General features: G+C 55.8%; 12 protein-coding genes across 12 annotated transcripts; 7 read left to right on the top strand and 5 right to left on the bottom strand.

Moving 5' to 3' along the window:
* Positions 1–944: 944 nt before the first annotated feature.
* On the bottom strand, positions 945–2,701 carry G647_02573 (uncharacterized protein; the record flags this gene model as incomplete). The annotated part of the gene is made up of 5 exons (XM_008726922.1): positions 945–1,255; positions 1,342–1,633; positions 1,706–1,793; positions 1,858–2,046; positions 2,106–2,701. 5 exons carry the CDS (start codon positions 2,699–2,701, stop codon positions 945–947), a joined length of 1,476 nt encoding a protein of 491 aa, XP_008725144.1.
* A 459-nt stretch (positions 2,702–3,160) lies between these two features.
* G647_02572 (uncharacterized protein) lies at positions 3,161–4,183 on the bottom strand (the record flags this gene model as incomplete). Its single annotated transcript, XM_008726921.1, has 2 exons — positions 3,161–4,033; positions 4,082–4,183. The coding sequence occupies 2 exons, from the start codon at positions 4,181–4,183 to the stop codon at positions 3,161–3,163; spliced, it is 975 nt and encodes a 324-aa protein (XP_008725143.1).
* Positions 4,184–4,546: 363 nt separating this feature from the next.
* On the top strand, positions 4,547–5,566 carry G647_02571 (uncharacterized protein; the record flags this gene model as incomplete). The annotated part of the gene is made up of 2 exons (XM_008726920.1): positions 4,547–4,723; positions 4,793–5,566. 2 exons carry the CDS (start codon positions 4,547–4,549, stop codon positions 5,564–5,566), a joined length of 951 nt encoding a protein of 316 aa, XP_008725142.1.
* A 768-nt stretch (positions 5,567–6,334) lies between these two features.
* On the top strand, positions 6,335–8,927 carry G647_02570 (uncharacterized protein; the record flags this gene model as incomplete). Its single annotated transcript, XM_008726919.1, has 5 exons — positions 6,335–7,355; positions 7,409–7,601; positions 7,647–7,817; positions 7,869–8,350; positions 8,401–8,927. The coding sequence occupies 5 exons, from the start codon at positions 6,335–6,337 to the stop codon at positions 8,925–8,927; spliced, it is 2,394 nt and encodes a 797-aa protein (XP_008725141.1).
* Positions 8,928–9,376: 449 nt separating this feature from the next.
* G647_02569 (uncharacterized protein) lies at positions 9,377–10,640 on the top strand (the record flags this gene model as incomplete). The annotated part of the gene is made up of 4 exons (XM_008726918.1): positions 9,377–9,653; positions 9,817–9,953; positions 10,035–10,404; positions 10,534–10,640. 4 exons carry the CDS (start codon positions 9,377–9,379, stop codon positions 10,638–10,640), a joined length of 891 nt encoding a protein of 296 aa, XP_008725140.1.
* Positions 10,641–11,075: 435 nt separating this feature from the next.
* Positions 11,076–11,710, bottom strand: G647_02568 (uncharacterized protein; the record flags this gene model as incomplete). Its single annotated transcript, XM_008726917.1, has 3 exons — positions 11,076–11,234; positions 11,284–11,440; positions 11,499–11,710. 3 exons carry the CDS (start codon positions 11,708–11,710, stop codon positions 11,076–11,078), a joined length of 528 nt encoding a protein of 175 aa, XP_008725139.1.
* Positions 11,711–12,742: 1,032 nt separating this feature from the next.
* G647_02567 (uncharacterized protein) lies at positions 12,743–14,440 on the top strand (the record flags this gene model as incomplete). Its single annotated transcript, XM_008726916.1, has 1 exon — positions 12,743–14,440. One exon carries the CDS (start codon positions 12,743–12,745, stop codon positions 14,438–14,440), a length of 1,698 nt encoding a protein of 565 aa, XP_008725138.1.
* Positions 14,441–14,987: 547 nt separating this feature from the next.
* On the bottom strand, positions 14,988–15,453 carry G647_02566 (conidiation-specific protein 10; the record flags this gene model as incomplete). Its single annotated transcript, XM_008726915.1, has 2 exons — positions 14,988–15,104; positions 15,190–15,453. The coding sequence occupies 2 exons, from the start codon at positions 15,451–15,453 to the stop codon at positions 14,988–14,990; spliced, it is 381 nt and encodes a 126-aa protein (XP_008725137.1).
* Positions 15,454–16,431: 978 nt separating this feature from the next.
* Positions 16,432–17,511, top strand: G647_02565 (uncharacterized protein; the record flags this gene model as incomplete). Its single annotated transcript, XM_008726914.1, has 3 exons — positions 16,432–16,973; positions 17,045–17,100; positions 17,204–17,511. 3 exons carry the CDS (start codon positions 16,432–16,434, stop codon positions 17,509–17,511), a joined length of 906 nt encoding a protein of 301 aa, XP_008725136.1.
* Positions 17,512–17,783: 272 nt separating this feature from the next.
* On the bottom strand, positions 17,784–18,532 carry G647_02564 (uncharacterized protein; the record flags this gene model as incomplete). Its single annotated transcript, XM_008726913.1, has 2 exons — positions 17,784–18,392; positions 18,488–18,532. 2 exons carry the CDS (start codon positions 18,530–18,532, stop codon positions 17,784–17,786), a joined length of 654 nt encoding a protein of 217 aa, XP_008725135.1.
* Positions 18,533–18,952: 420 nt separating this feature from the next.
* On the top strand, positions 18,953–19,507 carry G647_02563 (uncharacterized protein; the record flags this gene model as incomplete). Its single annotated transcript, XM_008726912.1, has 2 exons — positions 18,953–19,173; positions 19,258–19,507. 2 exons carry the CDS (start codon positions 18,953–18,955, stop codon positions 19,505–19,507), a joined length of 471 nt encoding a protein of 156 aa, XP_008725134.1.
* Positions 19,508–20,146: 639 nt separating this feature from the next.
* G647_02562 (uncharacterized protein) lies at positions 20,147–21,547 on the top strand (the record flags this gene model as incomplete). The annotated part of the gene is made up of 2 exons (XM_008726911.1): positions 20,147–20,311; positions 20,435–21,547. 2 exons carry the CDS (start codon positions 20,147–20,149, stop codon positions 21,545–21,547), a joined length of 1,278 nt encoding a protein of 425 aa, XP_008725133.1.
* Positions 21,548–21,630: the final 83 nt, after the last annotated feature.

Raw genomic sequence — 21,630 nt, 5'->3', positions numbered from 1 at the left:
AGTACTGAGGACTTATACGGACATAGACATGTATATGTACTAGAAAGCACGAGCTCCAGTGTACGGTGCAGACTCAAGCTCGCCCCCGACCCAGGGGTAAGCGCGCAGCGGATAAGATATACAGACCCAAAGCGCGGGCCACGGGGGACAAGGCTGGCTGGCCGCTCACAGTCGTGGTCGTACGGAACGAGGCATCGCCGTGACGAATGACGTGCCCTGCGTGCCCGAGGAACAGCAAGCCTTGCCAAGAAGGGGTGGAATTTGCGGGTGAATCGCGCTTACCTCCTGGCGGGTGGGGAGGGAGGGAGGAGGGAGGAAGAGGGAGGCGGGGTCTCCTGGGTGGGCTCTCTGGGCTTTACCGGTGGGGGCGCTCGAGGGCAGTCCGACAGTTACCCGGCTGACCCGCTGGGCCACGACCCCCCCTTTTTGCCGATCATAAGTCCACGATCTTCCAAGACTTTTACGGCGTTGGGCGGACAGCGGGTCTCGTTAATTCTCCGGGATTTTGCGAACAACACCTCTGCAACTCGTAGTCAGTACTGTTGGGTGACTGTACACTGGCAGCACTGACAAAGCGCGGACGTGCGGAACGAATGGATCTCATCTGGCTCTAGTGGGCTTGTGTCTACTGTAGGCTTCTGGGACACATTCTCCCGTTTAGATGCTGATTTGGTCTTACGTACTTTGTACTACGTACTCCGTACCTTCACTAGATACTACTTCCACTTGCCATCCTATGTACCCCTTACTGCTGACAAAACCCCCATCTGAAGCCGACGAGGCTTGAGCTCAACCTGGTGGGTTTCGGAATTTACACACAACTTTCCGGCTCACTGTACGGTGTCCTGTCTCGCTGGAGAGAAAAGTCGCGGAAGAGCGTCCTCTCTCTCTCTGTCTGTCTTACGCTCATGCGTCTGTCGCGCACGGGACGTTCCGATACTGTATCAGAAGGCGTCTCCACGATGCACGGGCCCGGTCGTGGTGAACTTCCGTGCAGTCCACTCCCTCATCTGCTTGCCTCGGAAGTAGACCAAGGCCATCAGCAAGTGTGCGACCAGCAGGATCACCGCCATGACCACAAAGGGCACCGTATACCCGGCGCTTGTGTTCCACGGGACAATGGCGTAGCTGATGCCGAATGCAGCGAGGTTCTTCATGCCGTTGTCAATCACCATGACGGTATCCATCTTGGCTTCGTACACGTCCAGAAGGTATGCGAAGGAGATGCTCAGCGAGGAGATGAAGCAGAAGCTCACTGGAAGAGAGGTGTGTGGCCCGCGTCAGAATAATATGTCCGCGAAGAGCAGGAGTAGAGAGAGAGAGGCAAAAAAAGCAACGTACCGAAGCAGGATCCAAACAGTGGCGCGACCCAGTGACATTTCTCCTGCGTGCAGATGCCGAACAGGAGGCATCCGGCTATCCCGACCACGCCCGTGACGATGAGAAGTGGCAGACGGCGTTCCGGCTGGGGCTTGTGGCCCTCCTTTCTGGCGAGACGCAGAAAGAGACGGTCGGCGAGCACGCCGCAGAACAACATTGCCCCCCACGTCCCGATCAGCGGCGCGAGGAAGGTAAGCCCGGAGTTCCCGATCGAGAACGGATACACGGTCAGGTAGGTGATGGACTGGGTGGTCTGGAAGCTCAGTTAGGGATGACGCAGGGGCGCCGAGAGCAAGGGATGACTCACCAAGGTGTAGGTCGTGACCAGCAGGGTGAGAGAGAAGAATACCGTGTTGAGAATGACGATCGGATGGCCAAAGTATGGTAGGATGGTCAAGAGTCCATGAGCAACACTGAGACAAAGCGTTGTCAGCCGCTACAAGTCATCCTGCGATGGTGCTCCTTGTCATTTCATACCTGCGTTCTTTGGGTGTTCCGCCACCGCTGACCGACCAGAACCGGAGGTCGTCTTTCCATGATCTTGTCGAAGCTCCTGTCGCTGCATTTCCTGTATACTGCGTCTCCGGGACTAACAGAAGCATGAGGACCGCAGTCCCGAAGGTGATGATCGCCAGTATCCATTCAACCCAGCGCCAGCCAAGGGTCCTGGGGAGGCAGGTCAGCAAAAATACACTATGCCAGCCAAACGATGGCAGGAAACTCACTGGTCTTGGATGATAAAGGCCCCAACAAGCGGTCCTCCGGAAAACCCACTGGCCTGCAAGATCCCGATCCAGGTCATGGCTTTGGCCCGGTCCTTCAGGTGGAACACATCGCCGACCAACTGAGGGCCCAATGTCTCTGGCGGTGCGTAGAAGAAAGAGGCGAGTGTCCTTGCAGCGACGAGGCTGCCGAACGAGGTCGCTTTGGCGGCCCAGCAGTCCATACATCCGGCGACGAGAGCAGCGAGCACGAAGACCAGTCTGACGCCGTACCTGTTCGCCACTGGCACCCACAGGAAGGAGGAGATGCCGTAAGCCAGGAGAGGGCCTCCAACCATGTAGGTGGAGCTGTCAAACGAGGAATGGAACTCCAAGGGAATGGTCTGAATCGCTGGTGCAATGATGATGATGTTGGACGTGCCCAGCAAGATCCAGATGCCGACGACGAGGAGAAGGATGAGCTTGCGCAAGACACTCCAAGTGAGAGGATCGTGAGAGTCGGCGGCAGCAACATCCTGGTTCAAGTCCTGGCCCTTCCGCTCCACCTCTTCGATGTTGTTTTCGACGTGCATTTTCATAGACTCGACCACGTTGAGCATGCTTCGGACACAAAGGGTATGGATGTGAAATGAAGTTGGCTCGCCGCTGTCATCGGTGCCGCATGCTTCCCTTTATCACTCTCCACAGAGTGCTACTGTTGGGAACATCTCAGACCGTGGAAGGGGACGGAGACCTTTGCGCTACTGACTGCCAGTGCGCAACGTCTCCAAACACGAACTGGGGCAATTTCGGACGGCGATAGCAGTCTTTGAGCAGTCGTGTTACTCCTCGACTTGGCTTGGTGTGCCACTGGGAGCGGAGATAACAGCTTGGCGAAGAGAACTAACTTCACCCATGGCCCAGCTCGTCCTAGGTCTTATGAAGCACCCAGCTTCCGATAGCCCCGGATTGTGCGCACCCCGCGGAGGAGGCATCGTCTAGACCGCGGGGTGTACAACCTTATTCTGAATCTGATCTGGACACTTGAATTTCGTTGCTTAAGTTGCCGCCTATATTGTTCAGAGCCGAAGCAACCGCTTGGCGTTGCCCGAGTAAATCTCCTGAACTACATGTTCGTCAAACAGCTTCTTCAGCTCCTCGTCCGTGCGAGCGCCCATACCACCCAGCGCTGATGCTGGGGTGTACGGGAAATCGCTCCCGTATAGCAACCGTGAAGTATCTGAAAGTCGTAGAAGACCGTGGATCTGATCAGGAAAAGGGAAACCCGCCAGATCAAAATAGAACCTGGACTTGAACAGCTTCTTGACCGTGCTTGAATCCACTCCCGCATCTCCACCCAGAATCGTGGTGGAGAACGACGAGAATCTCTCCACGAGAGGCGGGAGTGCTCCGCCACAATGCGACACGAGATACGTGATGTTCGGATAGCGCGCCACGGTCCCGGACAGGATTAAATTGACGACCGCGCGCGTGGTGTCGAAGAAGAATTCGAGCATGGGTGCCGGGTACTGCGAAAGCGGCCTCTCTCCTTCCGGTGCCTTGTGGGAACGGCAGGAGGTCGGGTGCATGAAGACGATTGCTTTCCGCTCATTCAACTTCGCAAAGACCTCGTCCAAATGAGGATCGCCCAGGTAGTATCCGTGAGCATTCGTCATGAGAGCAAATCCCGCGGCGCCGAGGTCGTCCAGAGCACGGTCGATTTCTTCGATCGACCCGGCAACATCTGGCAGAGGCAGGGACGCGAAGAAGCCGAACTTATTGGGATGAGAGCGGCAGATGTTCGCGACTTCATCGTTCGTCTCGCGGGTGACTCTTCGGGCCAGTTCATCATCGTGCGCCTTCAAGTGTGTCCCAGGCGAGGTAATGCTGAGTATAGACTTTGTGATTCCCAGTTTCCCCATCAGGTCAATGTGGGCTTCTGGTGACCACGCCTGAAAGTGAATGAGCCTAGGCGTTGTTCGGGGAACTGACATACTCACCGGGATGGCGGGCATACCGTCGGGTCGGTCATAGCCGTGCTCGCTGGTGTACTTCCTCCATACCTCAGGCACCACGTGAGCGTGCGTATCAATCCTCTCCATGTTGCTCAATTTCTTTGAAAGTGACTGTTCCGACAGAGACGTTTCGCTCAAACAACGATGAGCAGGTCGACACGTCGGCAGAAAGGACCGCTGATGTTGGACTTATGTGTTTCTCGGCGACGCCAGGTCCGGTCACTCGCACCTTTCGATCATGTCAGTGCGAGTTCTAGGGGCGAGGGTGTGGATCGGAAAGGAGATGGCGAATGTAGGAACCCCTAAAGCCGAGCCCGGTGCCAAACACGGGGTATGCGGAGATATGGGGAGGGGAAAACGATTCTCCGCCGAGGTGCTGATGGTTGATATCAGACGGGTCTACCATCCCTGACAATATTCCAGTCGCCCCAATACAGTCACCTCGTCCCAATGGCCGCCTTGCAGAAAGTGGATGTATACGTCCTTCCTACCGGCTATCTCTGGCTGCCTGACCGCTGGATCTTTTCCGATGGCAAGCCAGGGCTCCGTCATCTGTCACCAGACTATAGTTTTCTGATATGTCACCCGTCTGGCAAGAAGGTACTGTTTGATCTGGGTATGCGAAAGGTCAGTCACTATCTCCTAGAACACCTGCCGTCGTCTCTGGAATGCGCATGCTGACACGGTCTCACACAGGACCTGGAAAGAAATCCGAGAGTGATCCGGGAGGACTATTCAGTGATCGAGCCATACGTTCCAAAAGATGCCCATGACTTGCTCGCAGATGGGCCTGTCCACCCCGACCAGGTCGAAATTGTGGTACTGAGCCACTTGCATTTCGATCATTCGGGAGACGTGGAACGGTTTCCCCGCGCTCGAATCATGGTGGGCCCCGGGACCCGAGACTGTATCCAGCCAGGCTATCCCATGGCTGATGGCTCGCCGTTCGACGGCTCGGTTCTTGCGCACGACGGGTTCACCGAACTGAAGAAGTCAGATTACCAGAAGTTCAAGCCAGGGTCAGTGCCATCCGGCTTTTCTTTTGACGAAGGTGTCGATCTCTTCGGCGACGGATCTCTCCTCATCCTGGATGCTCCTGGTCACATGCCTGGCCACCAAATGGCACTCGCGCACACCGGTGAAGACGAATGGGTCGCTATGGGAGGTGACTGTTGTCATCACAGGAACCTGCTGGACGACCCTACTCGTGATATTAGCGTCGACGTGGGTCCTAACGGGCAGCCAGGGTTCCACAAAGACCCAGTCAGCGCGCGAGAGACGATCCGCAAGACTCAGTCGTTACACTCGAGCGAGAGCGTGTTCGTTGCGCTGGCACACGATGCCCAGGTGGACGGAATCATTCCGTTGTACCCTCAGCCGCTGAATGGTTGGCGGGCAAACGGCCTCAAATCGAAGGTGCGGTCGGAAGCTTTGACATTAGCAGAGGTCGAGGGGAGATATCGCGATTAGCAAAAGCCATGCTGGCGTATGTAGACGATAATTGGTTGTGCATTCTGTTCAGCCGGTCAATGTAGAAGTGTAATTCTTCCGCTTGACTCGTACGAGGAAGGACGTGTTTGCGCGGCTCGAGTCACGCGCACTCGACGAGGACGCTATGACTAAGTGCTGCCAAGCCTAGAAAGCATGCAGCATGCAGGCTGGATTTCTTCTGGGCTGCGCCCGCCGCGTCCGCCGCTTCCGAGTGCAAAAGTAACGCATGAAGTGAGGAGGAGATGAACGAAGGCTCAATGCAAAGTGAGGTGAGGGTCAAATCTGGCAGGTCAGACAGGTTCTTAATGTGGAGACGGCCCACGACCACCCTATAAGTGGCTCGTCTGACAGACGTTTTTCGTGCGGGGAACCATCGGCTGTGGCTTGGCAAGGAGATTTCGAGCTCCTCCTCCTCTTCCTAATGCCGCGGCTGTCGAAATGCGCCGTGAGAACAGACACAGCCTGGTCAACGTGCCCAGACCAGAGACATCGTGTACCAGCCATTGCATTTGAAGCAATTCGCGTGTTGTTGGCTCATACGTGACAGGAACAGGAGGCAGCGGCAAGGGAGATCAGTGCTCTGCGGAGTCTGCAGTCGTGTCAACTAAGCGTACTAAAGTCACCTCCTTCCCCGATATCCCCTTCAGCACACGATTCCCACCTAGATATGCAATCGCGTCTGGTGGTGTCGCAGTCAGCCACGTGACGGGTCATACCACTCTCCTATCCAGAGGCGATTGACGCAGGATGCCGGATGAGCAAAGCCGAAGACCCTCAGAGGCGGAGGCGCAGGGTCAGGACCCAGCAACACCACCACAACCATCCTACAAACGACGCCGCATAGCGCTAGCATGCACCTCCTGCCGGAACCGAAAGTCTCGGTGCAATGGCGCCAGACCCGCCTGCAGCCTCTGCGTCGAGCTTGGATTCGAGTGCGTGTACCAGCAACCCGCCGCGGGCAACGTCAAGCCTGTCCAGCCTACCTCCGACTACGATGAGAGACTGCGAGCCATCGAGGAGACCTTGCGGCTTCTTGTCAACCAGAAGGTCACATTTGCAGGGGAAGGAGAGCGTCCAGTGCAGTCGAGCCCCGACCAAAACAGCTCCCCTCGCCGAGTTGCCACTTCTCTTCACGCACCACGACAGGCGTCTAACGACGATGAGGATGTCGCGATCCTTGGCGAGGGCGACCTGGTCCAGCCGAATGCTGAGGACTCCGTCGATGGGATGGCTGCCATCACCGACCCGGAGGAGACCGAGTCGCGGTTTTTCGGTCCCTCGTCGAATATAGCATTACTGCGTCACATCTCGGACGCGACATCGGCCACTCTGAGGGCGATAGGTCAATCTCGACATTCAGAGAATGAGGTGAATCAGTCCATTGTGTCACGGGTAGCGTCCCCAGTCACCACCACCCTTTCTGAGACCAGTCCGATCGCGCGACAGCACATCAACGTTCGATCGCTCCCGGCAGAAGCCCGCGCACAGCACCTGATCAAGCTGTTCTTCTCCGACACTGGCATGCTCTTCCCTTATATCCACGAGCAGGACATTCTGCGGACGTACTCTACAGCGCGACAAAATCGCTTTACAGCCGTGAGTCGGTCTTGGTTGTGCCTGGTCAATGTCATCTTCGCCTTTGCGACATACATATCTGCGAGACCCGATCAGTCAGCAGAGAAGAACGCGGCCGAGTCGGAGATCTTCATAGAGCGGGCACAGGCCTTGTCGGCCGAGATTGAGATGAAGACGGCGAGTTTAGAGACAGGTAGGTTTCCTCTCCAGTCGGCGCCAGCAAATCCCTCGGCTGATCGGCCGTAGTGCAGTGTTTGCTGTTGATGGCACAGTACCGCCAAGGCACTCAGCGTTCCGACCAAGCCTGGAACCTCCATGGACTTGCGGTCCGAGCAGCAATTCAGCTGGGACTACACTCACGTACAGCCTCCTCTGGACTGAGCCCGGTTGAGGCCGAGATACGCAAACGGACATGGTTTGGATGCATGATCCTCGACAGGTAGGCTGTCTGACCATGAGAAGACTCCAAGCACTCACTCATGAGTAGGACGCTGAGCATGACTTTTGGACGACCCTGCATGATGCCAAATTGCATTGTCAAACTTGATCTCCCTGTCAACCAAAATCTGGAGAAGCTGACAATGTTGGGAGGCTCAACCGCGGGGCCGAGCAGCTTAGATCCTCCAGACACAGTCTGTTTCTTTACAGCGACGATGTACGCATCCACGACCAACTCTGTTTCCACAATTAGCTGACCTGGCGGCAGACAACTGTACTATGTCCTTGGAGATATCATTTCCGAGTTGTACGCCGACAACGTTGACGTCGACGCTGGTCTGGCCATTCCAACCATTGTGGAGAGAACGGTCGTCCTCGAACAGAAGCTCGCCGCATGGAAGCACAAGCTCCTCCCGCAGCTGCTGCGGAGGCCGTGGGATACCCTAGACCCTGAGGGTGTATCGGTGTCCACATGGGATCCGGTCTTCGACAGACTCAGCGTCATCTTGACGCTCCGCTACCTCAACACTCGGATCCTCCTCCACAGGCCGATCCTGAGCGCCTTCCTCCGGCAAAGAAGCGGTCCAAGGACGGCCGAGTCGCTCGCACGTGAAGACCCTTTCTTCAACGACCTCGGGGACAGAAGCGTCCGGATTTGCCAGCAATCGGCCATGGAAATCGTGGACATCGTGTACAAGACGAGCAAGCCGCCGGCGCTACTGGGCGCCTGGTGGTTCACAGCGTACTACAGTAAGCGCACACATGCCATTCCGGAATTGTCTGCTAATGCCCCTGTCAAGCATTTAATGCCGCACTGGTGATTTTCAGCTGTATCCTGTTGGAGCTCACCAGCTCCCACCCAGAGACGTTACATGGTTCTTACATGATCGCCATTCAATCGCCGGACCCGACCAAGTTCGTCGAGATGATCATTCGTCTCCGACGGGCAATGGAAGCCCTCAAGCGGTTCGGCGAAGGCACCAAATCCGCAAAGCGCATCAGGAAGACCCTTTTGAAGCTCGTGCAGATATGCATGACGCTCGTGCAGAGCAACCCAGAGCTTGGGCCGGTGGCATTATCTGCCCTAGCCACCAGCCAGCAGGGGGAGTCGGCACAGAGCAACGGTCAAAGCGGCGCCCAGGTGCAACCCCAGGGTGTTGTGGACGGTTCTGTCGCCATCAACGGCGTGGTGCAGAATCTGGGTCCAGACGACCCGTTCGCATTCTATGATATGGGCATGCAGCCATATTGGGCGGACAACAGTCTTGATCTGTTTGCCGATCTCGTGGGCGTAGAGCCAGGCTTGACGGCCATGATGGCTGGATGAGGGGGAGGCAGATTGCCAGACCAGACGTGCAAATGCAATAGTCACATCGCAGCAATCGATACTTTGTCAGAAATGGATGCTCTGTAGCCTCGTCCGTACCGTGCTGCTGCTGCTGCTGTCAAACCGTGGGGAAACAATGTGGCCCCGGAAATGAAGTCCACCATGGTAAGAGACCCTGAATCCCGCAAGAAGGGGCTCCGTGGCATCATCCCTGGCGGTGGTGACTCTCCGAGGGGCAGTCCTGTTAAGACCGATATCGGGTCCGTTCTTTCCCCGCCCTTCATCCCTCCACGAATGCTGGCCCCACAAGCTGTCGTGGACGCCATTATCAAACACACTTAATTGTCGATACGACCCTCAACGTAGGGTATCGACAAGTCAGAGACCAGAAACACACACAATCTCTGTCTCTCGGCATCAACATCAGTATCATCTCAGGACTACACACGATGAAGCTCCCCTGGACGCGCCTGATCCGGTTCGTCGCCACAGACGGACGAACCCTGCGCGGCGAGCCTATTCTGCCGTCTGAAGATTTCGACCTAGGCAACGTGACCGAAGCAGACAAGCTGCAAGCCAAGGTCATCACTGGAGACGACATCTTCGACACGTCCGGCAAGACGAAAGTGACCGACGAGGTGGTGAGTGTCAAGAAGATCTTGGCACCGCTGACGAAGGAAGATGTCCCGGTCATCAGGGCCATCGGGTTGAACTATGCAAAGCACAGTACGTTTTCCACCACGCGCACGCGCGTCCTTGCCCTTACCTTGCCCTAAATGAATGAATCAACGATTCCAATCCTGATCCCCATCCCCATCCCGAGTGGCTATATGAGGTGACTTCTACACGTTCCGGGAGCAGTAGAGCTGAGATTTTGGGCTTTGTGTAGTCAAGGAAGCGGGACGACAACCCCCGCCGTTCCCGTTCTTCTTCTTCAAACCAAACACCTGTCTGCAGGACCACGATGCCCCGGTGGTGATCCCCAAGATAGCGCAGGATGAGCAGGCAGATTATGAAGGCGAGCTGGTACGTACCCGTAACTCCGCACAGTTTGATGTCAGATCGCACGACGAGGTCTCGCCGCTGACTCTTTTTTCCGTCCGGCAGTGCATCGTCATGGGCCGTGACGCCAAGGACGTCTCCCGCGAAGACGCGCTCGACTACGTCGCGGGATATACGGCCGGCAACGACGTCTCGTCGCGCAAGCTGCAACGAGATCCCGAGCTGGCCGGCCGGATCCCGCAATGGGGGTTCTCCAAGGGATTTGACACCTTCGCGCCCGTGGGGCCGGTGATCGTGTCGTCGGAACTCATCCCGGATCCGGCGCAGTTGCACCTCAAGACCATCATCGACGGCGAGACGCGCCAGAGCGAGAGCGTCTCGGACTTGCTCTTCGACTGCGCTTATATCGTCTCGTATCTGAGCCAGGGCACGACCCTGCAGAAGGGTCAGGTCATCATGACGGGGACACCGGGAGGTAGGTCGTGTTTTGTTGTTTGTCGTGCCTATGCATGCATGCAATGCGTATCTCTACGTCTTAAAACCTGTTCTCGGTTCCAATTTTACGTTAACACTGTGGCTGACCTCTCCTCTTCTCGCGTTACAGGCGTTGGCTTTGGCATGAGTCCCCCGAGGTTCCTCAAGCCGGGCAACAAGATGGAGATATCGATATCGAAGATCGGCACCCTCCGCAATGTGGTGGAGTTTGCATGAAGATTGAACAACTCTTGTGAAATCGAAAAGCCGATGCCCAGTTGAAACTTGAGAGACCAGACTGGCCTGGCATGTCGGTTGCAGCTATGGTTAGAATTACAATTGCGGATCGTTTATAGAGAAGCATTTGATCAGCCTACCCATTGGGTTGCTTGTCTTCGTGCCGTCAGGACTTTCCTTTCAAGGGTATTAGCCATGCTCACTTGATCCGTTACTAGTACGGTGAAACCGTCCTAGTACAGTATATCTTCGTCCCGGATTGCAACCCGGCCGACCCGTTCCTTTCCGGGAGGCTCCCTTTGTCAAGATGAGTCCCACCTGTCGAAGGCAGGGAAGGACGTGTTGACTGTCGCTGGGAGCGCCATCCGAGGCTGACTATCTATCCTGCAAGCAGAAGACGGCAGCGCAAAGGGAGACAATTCGACTTTGTACACCCTACAGAAAGATGGCGCTGTGTGAAATGAGCAATTTCACATCGGCCAAATGCTTCGTCTTCACCCGTGCTGCAGATTCTTCCGAACTCCATGACCATCGGTTGCCTTGGTCACTCTCCTTGCCCTCGCTCTGTTCCCAGAGAAAAATAACTGAAAGCGCCTAGAGCACGATTCGCGGCGCAGAGTCATGCTCCAAGTCATCGACTTACAAGAATCGGCCGATCGCCTTTGACGTTAGCAGTCTCCTCTGAGATAGCATCCAGCGCCGTCTGGATTTCTGGAGACGCGCTCGAGAAGTCGATCTGGTCCTTCTGCATGAGGGCCAGGGAAAGCAAAGATCTTGTTGCAGTGACCTTCCTGGACGAGCTGTGACATGCACTCGTAGACTCGGCTGGGGTCAAACTGGTCAGTGGCCATGGCTTACACATTCCGCACGGCGTACTGCAACATCGACTGATCCATCTCGAGAGACGTTTTCTGCCCGACGTCGACCGGCGCATGAGCCACGGCCGTCAGGAACGCGTTGACGCTGGAATACTGTGTGGAGGTATTCCCTGCATGGTAATCGTAAGACTCCGCTGGAGGATGAGGTGCTTTTGGTGGACGTGGCTGATGTGGTTCTCGCTCACTTGACATTCGGATGTAAAGATCGCAACGACTTGACTACGGTGATTGCGGCATAATGCACGCGTGATTCGTAGACGACCGCATGTCTGCAGCCTCAAGCCATCGTCCGTCAGGGACTGTTTGTTGACTGCGTGTGTATACCGTCGTTGAGGGATCGGAGCATATACATAGCAGCTAGATTTGACAAGCCTCACCTGTCGTTCACCTGTCATTCACCTGTCACTCACCGGCAACTCACCTAAGAGTGACGCTGTGGGCCGCCCAGGCTCTGGCCCCAAGCAGGAACTCTCCCGCCGCAATTGACTCATACCGTACAGTTATAGGCACTCGCCAACGCCCGCATCTAAGGGGCGGACAATAGTTGATCTGAGCTTACTTCCTGCGTACGTCCTTTAAAGTACGGGGAAGGGTTTACACCTTCCACATGGAGCCGACCAGAGGTATGGAACCATCTTATGGCCTCTATTATCAGGAAAGTGCATGGTCGGGACTTGCGCAACTTGTTCTTCATCTAAATCTGCCTGTTCGGGCGAAGTAGATATGACCTCCATCAAATCCAATGGTCGAACCGACGGAGGATCGCGATCTACTCGAACTTATGCATGGCCTGCACCGGCTTCAACATCGATATCAACTCGGTAGGGGGATTGGGTGGAAGGTTACTGAGGCGCAAAGCAAGGACAAATCAGACGGAGCTATTCATGGCGTCATGCTTGCTTGACTCCCAATCACAGCTGCACTCCTTGGTACGAGTAGGTCTCTGAAGTACGAGTAGTGGGTGAGTAGCAGCCCGCGCCGCCTTTGACGTCACCCTTTTGTATCTATGGTGATCGACCCGGTGTCGAGGTGATCGTCCGAAGAAGGAAACAAGTCACACGACACTCCAGCAAGACATGATGAGAATTTTATCTCCCTGGGCCTTTCTCATAACTGGACCTGAATGTGCAGTCGATGTGCTCACACCTAGGTATCTCGCACCCTGCCTCTCACAGTCACTAGCGACGATCCATAGAATGAACTTGCTCGAAAGCCGGCAGAAATATGTGGTCAGTAGTGCAGTACCGACGAATCGGCAACCGCGTGGAAAGGGACTGGCAGAGGCAGAGACACCAACACGGCGACCCGTACGGAGAGACTAAGCTCTTGGGTGCTGAAGCCGGGTCGGGATTGAGCAATGTCGAATCCAACGCACAACAACATACATCTGAAGAGTCGAGCACCGAAACCGCAACCTACCACACGCCAACGAGTCTTGAGAAGCACGCCCACACGGACTCCGAACACAATGGCATCGATGGCAGGACGGGTACCAGTAAGGAGACTGTCGTTCGTCTCCAGGGGGACGCCGACCCTCTTGACCCACACAACTGGTCTCTGGCCGCCCGGTGCAAGAACATCGCCATCCTGTCGTTCCTCATCTTCTCCCAGGGATGGGCCAGCGGTGCTGACTCGATGGCCAACACGCGCATGAGCGAGGCCTACGGCGTCAGCAAGGTGGCCGCCAATCTCTCGCAAGCAATGTACCTCTTTGGCATCGGCTCCGGATGTCTCTTCTGCGGGCCCTTGTCAGAGACGGTCGGCCGCAATCCAGTCTACCTGGGGAGCACGTTCTGCTACCTGTGCTTTGTGCTCGGCTGCGCATTCACCTCGAACCTGGGCTCCCGAATTGTATGTCGGTACTTCGTCGGCCTGTTCGCCAGCGCCGCGCTGGGCATCAACGGCGCCAGTGTCAGCGACCAGTTCCGGCCCGTCAAGCGCGCGTTCGCATTCCCGATCATTGCATGGGCCAACGTCGCGGCGCCGATGCTCGCCCCCGTCGCGGGTGGATGGCTCGTCCAGGATCCCCGTCGAAGCTGGCACTGGCCCGACTGGGTGACACTGATAATATCCGGGGTCGCGTTTATCGTCGCCCTGCTCTTCCTCCCGGAGACGTATCTGCCCGTGCTGCTGGATTGGAAGGCGAAACACCTTCGCCGCGTCGCCACGGCCTCGGGGGTATCCTGCGCTCGACACACATACGTGTCCGAGCATGCCGAAAAAGCATCCCTGGCGCAGCGCCTGCGACAGACCCTCCCCATGCCAATCGTGTACTTCAAGAACGAGCCCGTGGTGGCCGTGCTGGGAAGCTACCTCATCCTGATCTACATCCTGCTGTTCAGCTTCCTCTCGGGCTTCGACTACATCTTCACGCAGACGTACGGGCTCTCGCACGGGCTGACGGGCTCGTGCTTCGCCTCCATCGCCGCGGGGTCGACGGTCTTCACGCTCTCGGCGCCGGCGCTGTTCCGCTGGTCGCGCGAAAAGACCGACCACGTCCGCCACGCGCCCGTCCAACCCGAGTACAGACTGTGGCCCGCGATCGTCACGTCGCCGCTGCTGCCCCTCTCGCTGTTCTGGCTGGGCTGGACCGACTACGCGAGCGTCTCCGTCTGGTCCGGTCTCGCGGCGTGTTTCTGCTTCGGCGTCGTCGCCACGGCCCTCTACGTCAGCAGCTACGAGTACATCGTCGACAGCTACACCGAGCACAGCGCCGTGGCGCTCGCCAGCATCACCATGGCGCGGTATTTGATCGCGGGCACCATGGTCGTCGCCGCCAGGCCCATGTATGAGGGCATTGGAGTGCACTGGACGATGACGCTTTTGGGGTGTCTTGCTCTGCCACTGACGCCCGCGCCGCTCCTTCTCAAATGGTATGGTGAGAAGTTGAGGGCAAAGAGCCCTTTGGCTGAGAGTCCCTAAGCAATGTCCGGGCGGTGTTTAGTTGAGCGAGGGCGCAGGGTAGATGCTGCGCATCACGAGCGCTGGTTCGACCGCGGCCAAATGCCTCGTATAATGCAAGGTACGGGAGTTACCGAGCGTAAAATTGGAAGTGCTTTTAACACAACCAGCCACGGTATAGTACGATCACGAGCAACTGTGTAAGGGAAGACCGGAACATGGCACTGCTCGTCGTGTTTAGGACCATGTGTGTTGAAACGAGGGACCGTAACTCTATGGCATCATCTTGATCATGCCCGTGTTCATGGTTGTGCTCAGCTATCTCTCACTTCACTATGAAGAAGACTATGAAGAGTGTGCCTTATCAGCAACCAAGATACTGCGTCATTTTTCCGGTAATTTACTCCGGGCTGAGTTCTGGATTCTTCGCTGGAAGAGCCATATGATATGATATTCGTACAAGTCCACCATCTGGTGCAGATGATGTCTCCCTCACGTTTCAGTCATCGAGCAGCCGCAAGCAGCAACGGTGAGGAGCCACTCGCGCTGCAATGATGGGCTGCGCTGTCTAGGAGCTACCACCTCCGCTGGCCTGACCTCCCTTGCGTCCCGCCTCAGCTGCTCTCTCACTGCCTGGCTCGAAGGAACCGCTGGAAGCCTGTCCGCCCTTGGATGCAATTTCTCGCTGATGAACTGTCAGTATCCATTTTCGGTGCGCAATCCCAAGCGATGGGTTCTAGTCGGCCAGATTAGACCTATGTGAGACCTACCTGTTTGTCTGGATCCATGCTGGCGAAGCCGGAGTTGTGACTGGCCTGGCCGCCCTTGGACGCGATCTCCTGGACCTCCTCCTTGGGACGATTGGCGAAGTTACCGGGGTTGGTGTTGCCACTGGAGCCAGTGGAGGTGCTGGAGGAGGTACTCGTATCGGTGTCGCCGGTCGACGAGGAGTTGGATTGGCCTCCCTTGCGAGCAATCTCGCGGACTTCCTCCTTGGGGCGATTGGCGAAGTTTCCGGGGTTGTTGTCAGCCATGTTGGAGTTGTGTTGGTGTAGGAGTTGTATTTGGCTGATTGTTGTGAGCGGGAAGGTATTGTGACTGAAGTTAACGGATCGAAATACGAAGGTGAGGATGAAGAGAGTGCAGGAGTGATTTATACTTGAGGATTGCTGCTTGACGTGAGCTGTGATGTCACGGCTATCAATGATGCCCGTGATGCCACAGCCAGTGAAGTATCGGCAAGTGCCGTGAGCAGCACCAGATGGTGGAAAGAATGCTGTGAAGTCAAGAGATGGCATTACGAGGACGGGGATAGTGGCACAAGACAAGGATGGTTTGATATGTACGTGCCCGGATTTGACTTCCGATTCGTCGCCGAAACTGGGGAAGAAGGCCCCCATCATCCCCACAGAGGCTGGCTGCCTACTGTAAGGGCCAATGATTGATGGCTTCCCCCTGGCATCCATAGCCTGGCCAAGGCAGCGGTGTCAGCACCAACACGCTCACCTGCGGATCGATGTTTCTGTTCTGAAGATCAGGGGCTGATGGTGAGCCGGACGTCATAACGAGGCTTTACGGATCATGTTCCGGGTGCTGGATACGCGTTTATCCTTGCCTCACTTTGCGGCGTCGAGCATGAACCTGGGAAGGACTGGAACAAATTACGCAGATGATTGCAAGGGAGACGCAAGCGCCAGCCTTTCGACAGACCACTGCTAACTGACCTAAGAGGATCCGTAGTCGAACTCCTGGTTGATTCTACGCGATTCCCCGGCCTACTACGTATTGTGTACAGTGTTCGCGGACGCGCAGACGATGAGCACTTCGCACGGCGCACAGGGCGTATCAGTGACATCATAGCCACCCTTACGTCAAACATCGATCTCCGTAGAACCACGACTCAGGCGGAGTCAGGCTGGAGTATTGCAGCCTCCTCGTACGAGTACGCAGAACTACGGAGATACCGTGTACTGGGTACTGCAGGATCAAAGTAGAGGCCCCACCAATCCACCATGGTAACCACGCGCGCAAAGGCCAAATCACAAGATCACGGCGCCGAACAGGCCAGCGAGCCCCAGACCGGACAGAAGAGGTCACGGGCCCAGGCACCAAAGACAAAAGCCGCCGAGCCGAAAGAGAAACAGCACAAGAAGGAACAAGCCGGGCCCGAGGACAAGGCCGTGGTTAAGAACCAGAAGGGTAAACCCGACGAGGAGGAAGATGACAAGGGCGCACCATCCAAGCCTAATACTCAGCAACAGCCGAAGCAGAAGAAACCCACCAACAACAAAAAGGTCAACACTCTCATCCAGCAACACGCCAATCTCCCTCTTTCAGACACGGATCTGGAAAACCCGGGCAAGGCCACGCCCGACACGCTCCTAGCCCTGCTGTTGCATGCGATATTGTCGTCCACCAGGGTCTCGCATGCCATTGCCGGCAAGACGACCAGCCTGGTCATCCAGGCGGGGTATCACAAACTGGACGTCTTGAAGAAGAGCACATGGGAGGAAAGAACCGAAGTGCTCACCCAGGGCGGATATACTCACTATCGGTAAGGTCAAGTACTTCGTGACTGTACTATGTACCGAGAAGTCCTTGCTAATCACAACACTGGACACGCAGAGAAAAGACAGCGACATACCTAGGAGAACTGGCCGAGCTGATTGAGGGCAAATACGGTACGTTCTAGAGCCATGATTCCTGACGCCGGTTCTTCTTTTGCACTGCGACCCCGTGTGCGAGGTCCTAAGATCTTTAAATCGACTGACGCCGACTGAGCAGGTGGTGATCTGAACGCGATCCCCAAGAAAACGTCGCAAGACCCGAAGAAAATTCGTGCCGAACTCAAGACCATCAAGGGACTCGGAGACGTGGGGATCGACATCTTCTTCACGACGGCGCAGCACGTGTGGCCGTGTCTCGCGCCGTGGATCGACCCCAGAAGCCTCAACACGGCGGAAAAGATCGGTCTAGGCAACGACGTGCAGGCGCTGTGGAACGACGTCGGCGAGGATGCCGAGTCAATGTGTAAATTGGCGTGCGCTTTGATGGACGTCAGGCTGGAGAAGCGGGAGTCGGAGTGGACCTGAGCCACGGAAGGGGATCTGCAACCCAACACAGGTAGGCACATCAGTATAAATGAGCAGGGCGGGTCCACAGCAAACGAGACGGTTCTGCGGGAACATTACGCCCACTTGAACTTGGAGTCTTTGTGAGCGTTGGATAGTGTTGAACCCTAACTCTACCCAATTAGCTTTCTTTGTGTTCTCCTTAGCGGCAGAGACAGAAGATCTCCTCGCAGACCCAATCACAGGTAAAGATCCATCACTCGCAAAGATCGTAAACACATCTGGTGCCAGCACTACAAATGTCTGGCTAGTCCTGCCAACGATCCAAAGGCAGCTCTCGGATCGCCCTTGTATCTCTTTTCGGCAGTCTGCCAGTTAGTCACATCCCAGATCTTGTTCAGGTATTCTTTCTTGTTGTTGAAGTACTGGATATAATACGCATGCTCCCACATATCGACTCCCAGCACGATCCCCTTGCCTCCCTTGGGCAAATCCTGATCCTTGCTCGTCGTCAACTCGAGTCCTTTTGTCTGCGGATCCTGAACAAGCCATTGCCAACCAGACCCTTGGATTGCCAAAGCCGAGGACTCGAAGGCCGCCTTGAAGGAGTCGAAGCTGCCCCACCGCTTGGTGATGGCGTCGTGGAGGGTGGGAGCGACGGCAGAGATGTTGTTGTACCCGCTGGAAGCAGGAGCAAGAGACTCCCAGAAGAGGGTGTGGTTGATATGTCCGCCGGCGTTGAAGTTGATGGCGGCCTGAAGCTCGAGCTGCTTCACCAGGTTATTGGAAGACGCGGCTTCCGCCTGGGCGCCGAGCGCTGCATTTAGGTTGGTGATGTAGGTTCGGTGGTGTCTGTTGTAGTGAAGATCCATGATTTGCCCCGATATGGAGGGTTCCAGCGCCTACAGAGACACCGATGGGGGTCAGCACACCGTCCACCGTGAGGAATGATTTTCAGCACGGTGTGGCCATCGTACGAGACTGGTCGGGCACTCACATCGAGACTGTATTGAAGCTGAGGCAACTCGTAAGTTGCTGCCATGGTGATCAGACGAGGTACTAATGCCTTGGTTCTGTCCCGGTCACTCAGCGGCGTACGGTAGGATGCTGTTGGGAGTTTTTCGGTGTTAGCAAACGCGATGACCCGAAAGCGAGAGGGACAACTACTCGCATCCTTATAAATGGCAGAGGATACAATTGTTGCTGATGGCATGGTGGGTCCAAGATCTTCATCCCAATGCAGCAGGTAGAAACTTGCTCAACCAAGCGGATTGTGAACCAATGTGAGCAAGTTTTGGCCCCATGACCCGTCTAGGCAACTGAGGACCTTAATTCGGGGATTCATTGAAGAAACACATCTCGTGACGAGGCTCCGAAACATCTGCCCCTCCGGGAACATGCTGGGTTTATATTGCGATCCAGAAACTTGCAAAGGACGACCGCCATCAAATACAGCGAAGCCATGTGTTACCAGTCTAAACCCCGGCATACCGCTGCCGGTGATCTTATCGCCATTCTGCACCGGGTCTACGACGACAACCGGATCCAAACTGCTGGCAGCACGTGCTGGTGCCGTCTGCTGCTCAGCAACACATGTCGAGGTGAGATCCTGGGAGAGCTCAGGTGCGAGGAGCCAAGGAATACGAAGAAGTTCCTGGGCCAGAAGTTGAACGTCACTGTGTGGTAAGGCACGCGGTCCTGGTCCACTGCAGGCGGCTTCTGCTGGAGCCCTGCCTCTAGTCACAGTCGTCGCTGATGTCTTGCCAGGACGTACGCGACCGAGCACACCCAACCTGTGCCGGCTCAAAGATATCAAAACCCTGTCTTTGTACGCTTTGCGTTAATCGCAGGAGCAGGCCCTACGATTGTCAATCCCGATGCCCGTGATGGCCTTGATGGGGTTGATCGTAGAGATTTTGATCTCACGGTCGCTGACCGAGGTATTGTGGGCAGAGAAGTAGATGTTGCAAATGAGCAGGGCAAAGTCCTAGGAAGGGGTATAATTGGTTGGAATTGAAGGCACAACGCTGCCACAGAGCAGAAGCGCGATGAATATGTTCTCAATACTGGTCCGATGCATCCAAGCATACAGGTTCGTGGTTAAGTGAAGCTTGTCGGCCGGTTCCCACAGTCGGAAAGAGGACGTCGTGACGGTCTGTGGCATCATCGAGTAGGAGTCTTGTGCTCACGGTTGGCGCCGGCACTCGACAGATCGCCCTGACTGTTCCACAGCTGGAGTGACGTACGGCTAGCTGGAACCTGCCATCTTGTTGCCACGACAGGAGTTGCTCTCCGTGGCCGGTGCTGGTATTGGAGGAGTCTCACTTAGCAGAGCGCTTTCCGAGCTCTAAGACGTTGCTGGAGGGAGGACAACATGGCAGTCTCGAAAGGGCCGAGTACAGTAATGAGCGAGCTTCAGCCATCTAAAAGCTTCGACGTAAATGAATGGCACCTCACAGGAATCAGCTCCGGGGACAGGAGACTCCCTCACTTCGGACTCGGTATTTCAAAGAGTTCCACACTAAGCCTCACTAAGACTAGCCTCGTACTTAGTCACGTGCTTCAAAATACCCATTACATACGGAGTACGGAGTACACAGTACATCACTTTTTTCCTACCTGAAGCCGACACATCGGACGATTTCCCCAGTCCGGAATGTCCTTCTCTTTCGGCTTTAGTGGTGAAGATATCGAGGATGATGGCGAGATCCAAGAACAGGATGCCCTGGCAAAAGGCATGTCAGTACACACGGTCTCTGACGGAGAGCCGACCTCCAGCGTCCCTGTTCTTTTACCCAAGAGACACTCGCTAGAAGAACTAGTAAGTCTCTATAGTACTTCCATTGCGGGCTCAGAGGACGAGTATAATTTGGCCACTCGTTCATTCTGCTTCGTGTCTTGCTTCATATCTATTTCCTAACTGCCTTATGATGCGTCGAACCAGCTAGCATCCCTGCCGTCTCAAATATCATACAACATCCTCAGTGTCCCTCCACAGAGCAGCTCTCGGAAGGAATCCTCCTTTGACTCTTCCAAGGGCGGCATCTCGACAGACAACACCGCCATCAAAATCTACCGCCGCTCTCTCTTCGACATGCGAGCCCAACTCATGGCCGAAGCGAACCCGTCTGCCTCTGAATCAGATTCTGCGGACACCCTTCTGGCGGGCCTTGAAAACGGGGACCTCTCCTCCGGGATCTACGAGGGCGGCTTCAAGACCTGGGAATGCGCCCTTGACCTCGCTTCTCTACTCATCAGTCCCTTCAGCCGACTCCCCATCGACCAGCACGGCAAGCAGGACTGGGAGATCATCGAACTCGGTGCCGGAAGTGCCATTCCCAGCTTGACCATCCTGGGAGAGTTTCTCCGTAGAAGACAGACGAGTGGCGACTCCCCAAACCACGGACACCTGAAACTCACGTTATGCGATTACAACGTAGACGTCCTCCGGCTGGCCACAGCACCGAACGTGCTCCTCAACTACCTGTTTGCCCTGGGAAATGCTTCTCTGGCGTGGTCGTCGACGTCGTCGACATCATCATTATCGTTATCCCATCAAGCAAACGAAGACGAGGGGGACGTCGACCTCGAAGGACTAGGAGGCGACGCCCTCGTCCGTGGGACCGTCAAGGATCTCCTCGCCCACAAGGTCTCGGTAGATTTCATTTCTGGGGGATGGGGCTCCGAGTTCGTCGACCTCATCAACTCACATTCACATTCGTCGTCCGCGACATCATCATCACCACCACCCACCAGACCTGCTCACCTCCTCATCTTGGCCTCCGAAACCATATACTCTCCTGCCTCGATCAAGACGTTCTCCCAGACACTCATCAGCCTGCTTCGAACTCACCAACAACGAAATGGCCCGAAGAGTCCCGAGACTGGCACCGCGAAGGCATGGCTCGCCGCGAAGCAAGTCTACTTCGGCGTCGGAGGCGGCGTTGACGAGTTCGCGCGCGAGGTGGAGCATCTGGGCGGAAGAAGTCAAGTCATCTTCGAGAGAAAGGATACTGGTATAGGACGGGTCGTGTTGGAAGTTACAGTGGAGGTATAATCGATCCAGCTCAAGTTGACCAGAGGCAACGCACGTTAAGAGAGCGTCAATTGATCTGAAGCAAAGCTGCGCAAGCATGATAT

Source organism: Cladophialophora carrionii, assembly GCF_000365165.1.
Source record: "Cladophialophora carrionii CBS 160.54 unplaced genomic scaffold supercont1.2, whole genome shotgun sequence".
Classification (NCBI taxonomy): Eukaryota; Fungi; Ascomycota; class Eurotiomycetes; order Chaetothyriales; family Herpotrichiellaceae; genus Cladophialophora; species Cladophialophora carrionii.
The sequence above is the reverse complement of the archived record's forward strand: the minus strand, read 5'-3'. Positions and strand labels throughout refer to the sequence as shown.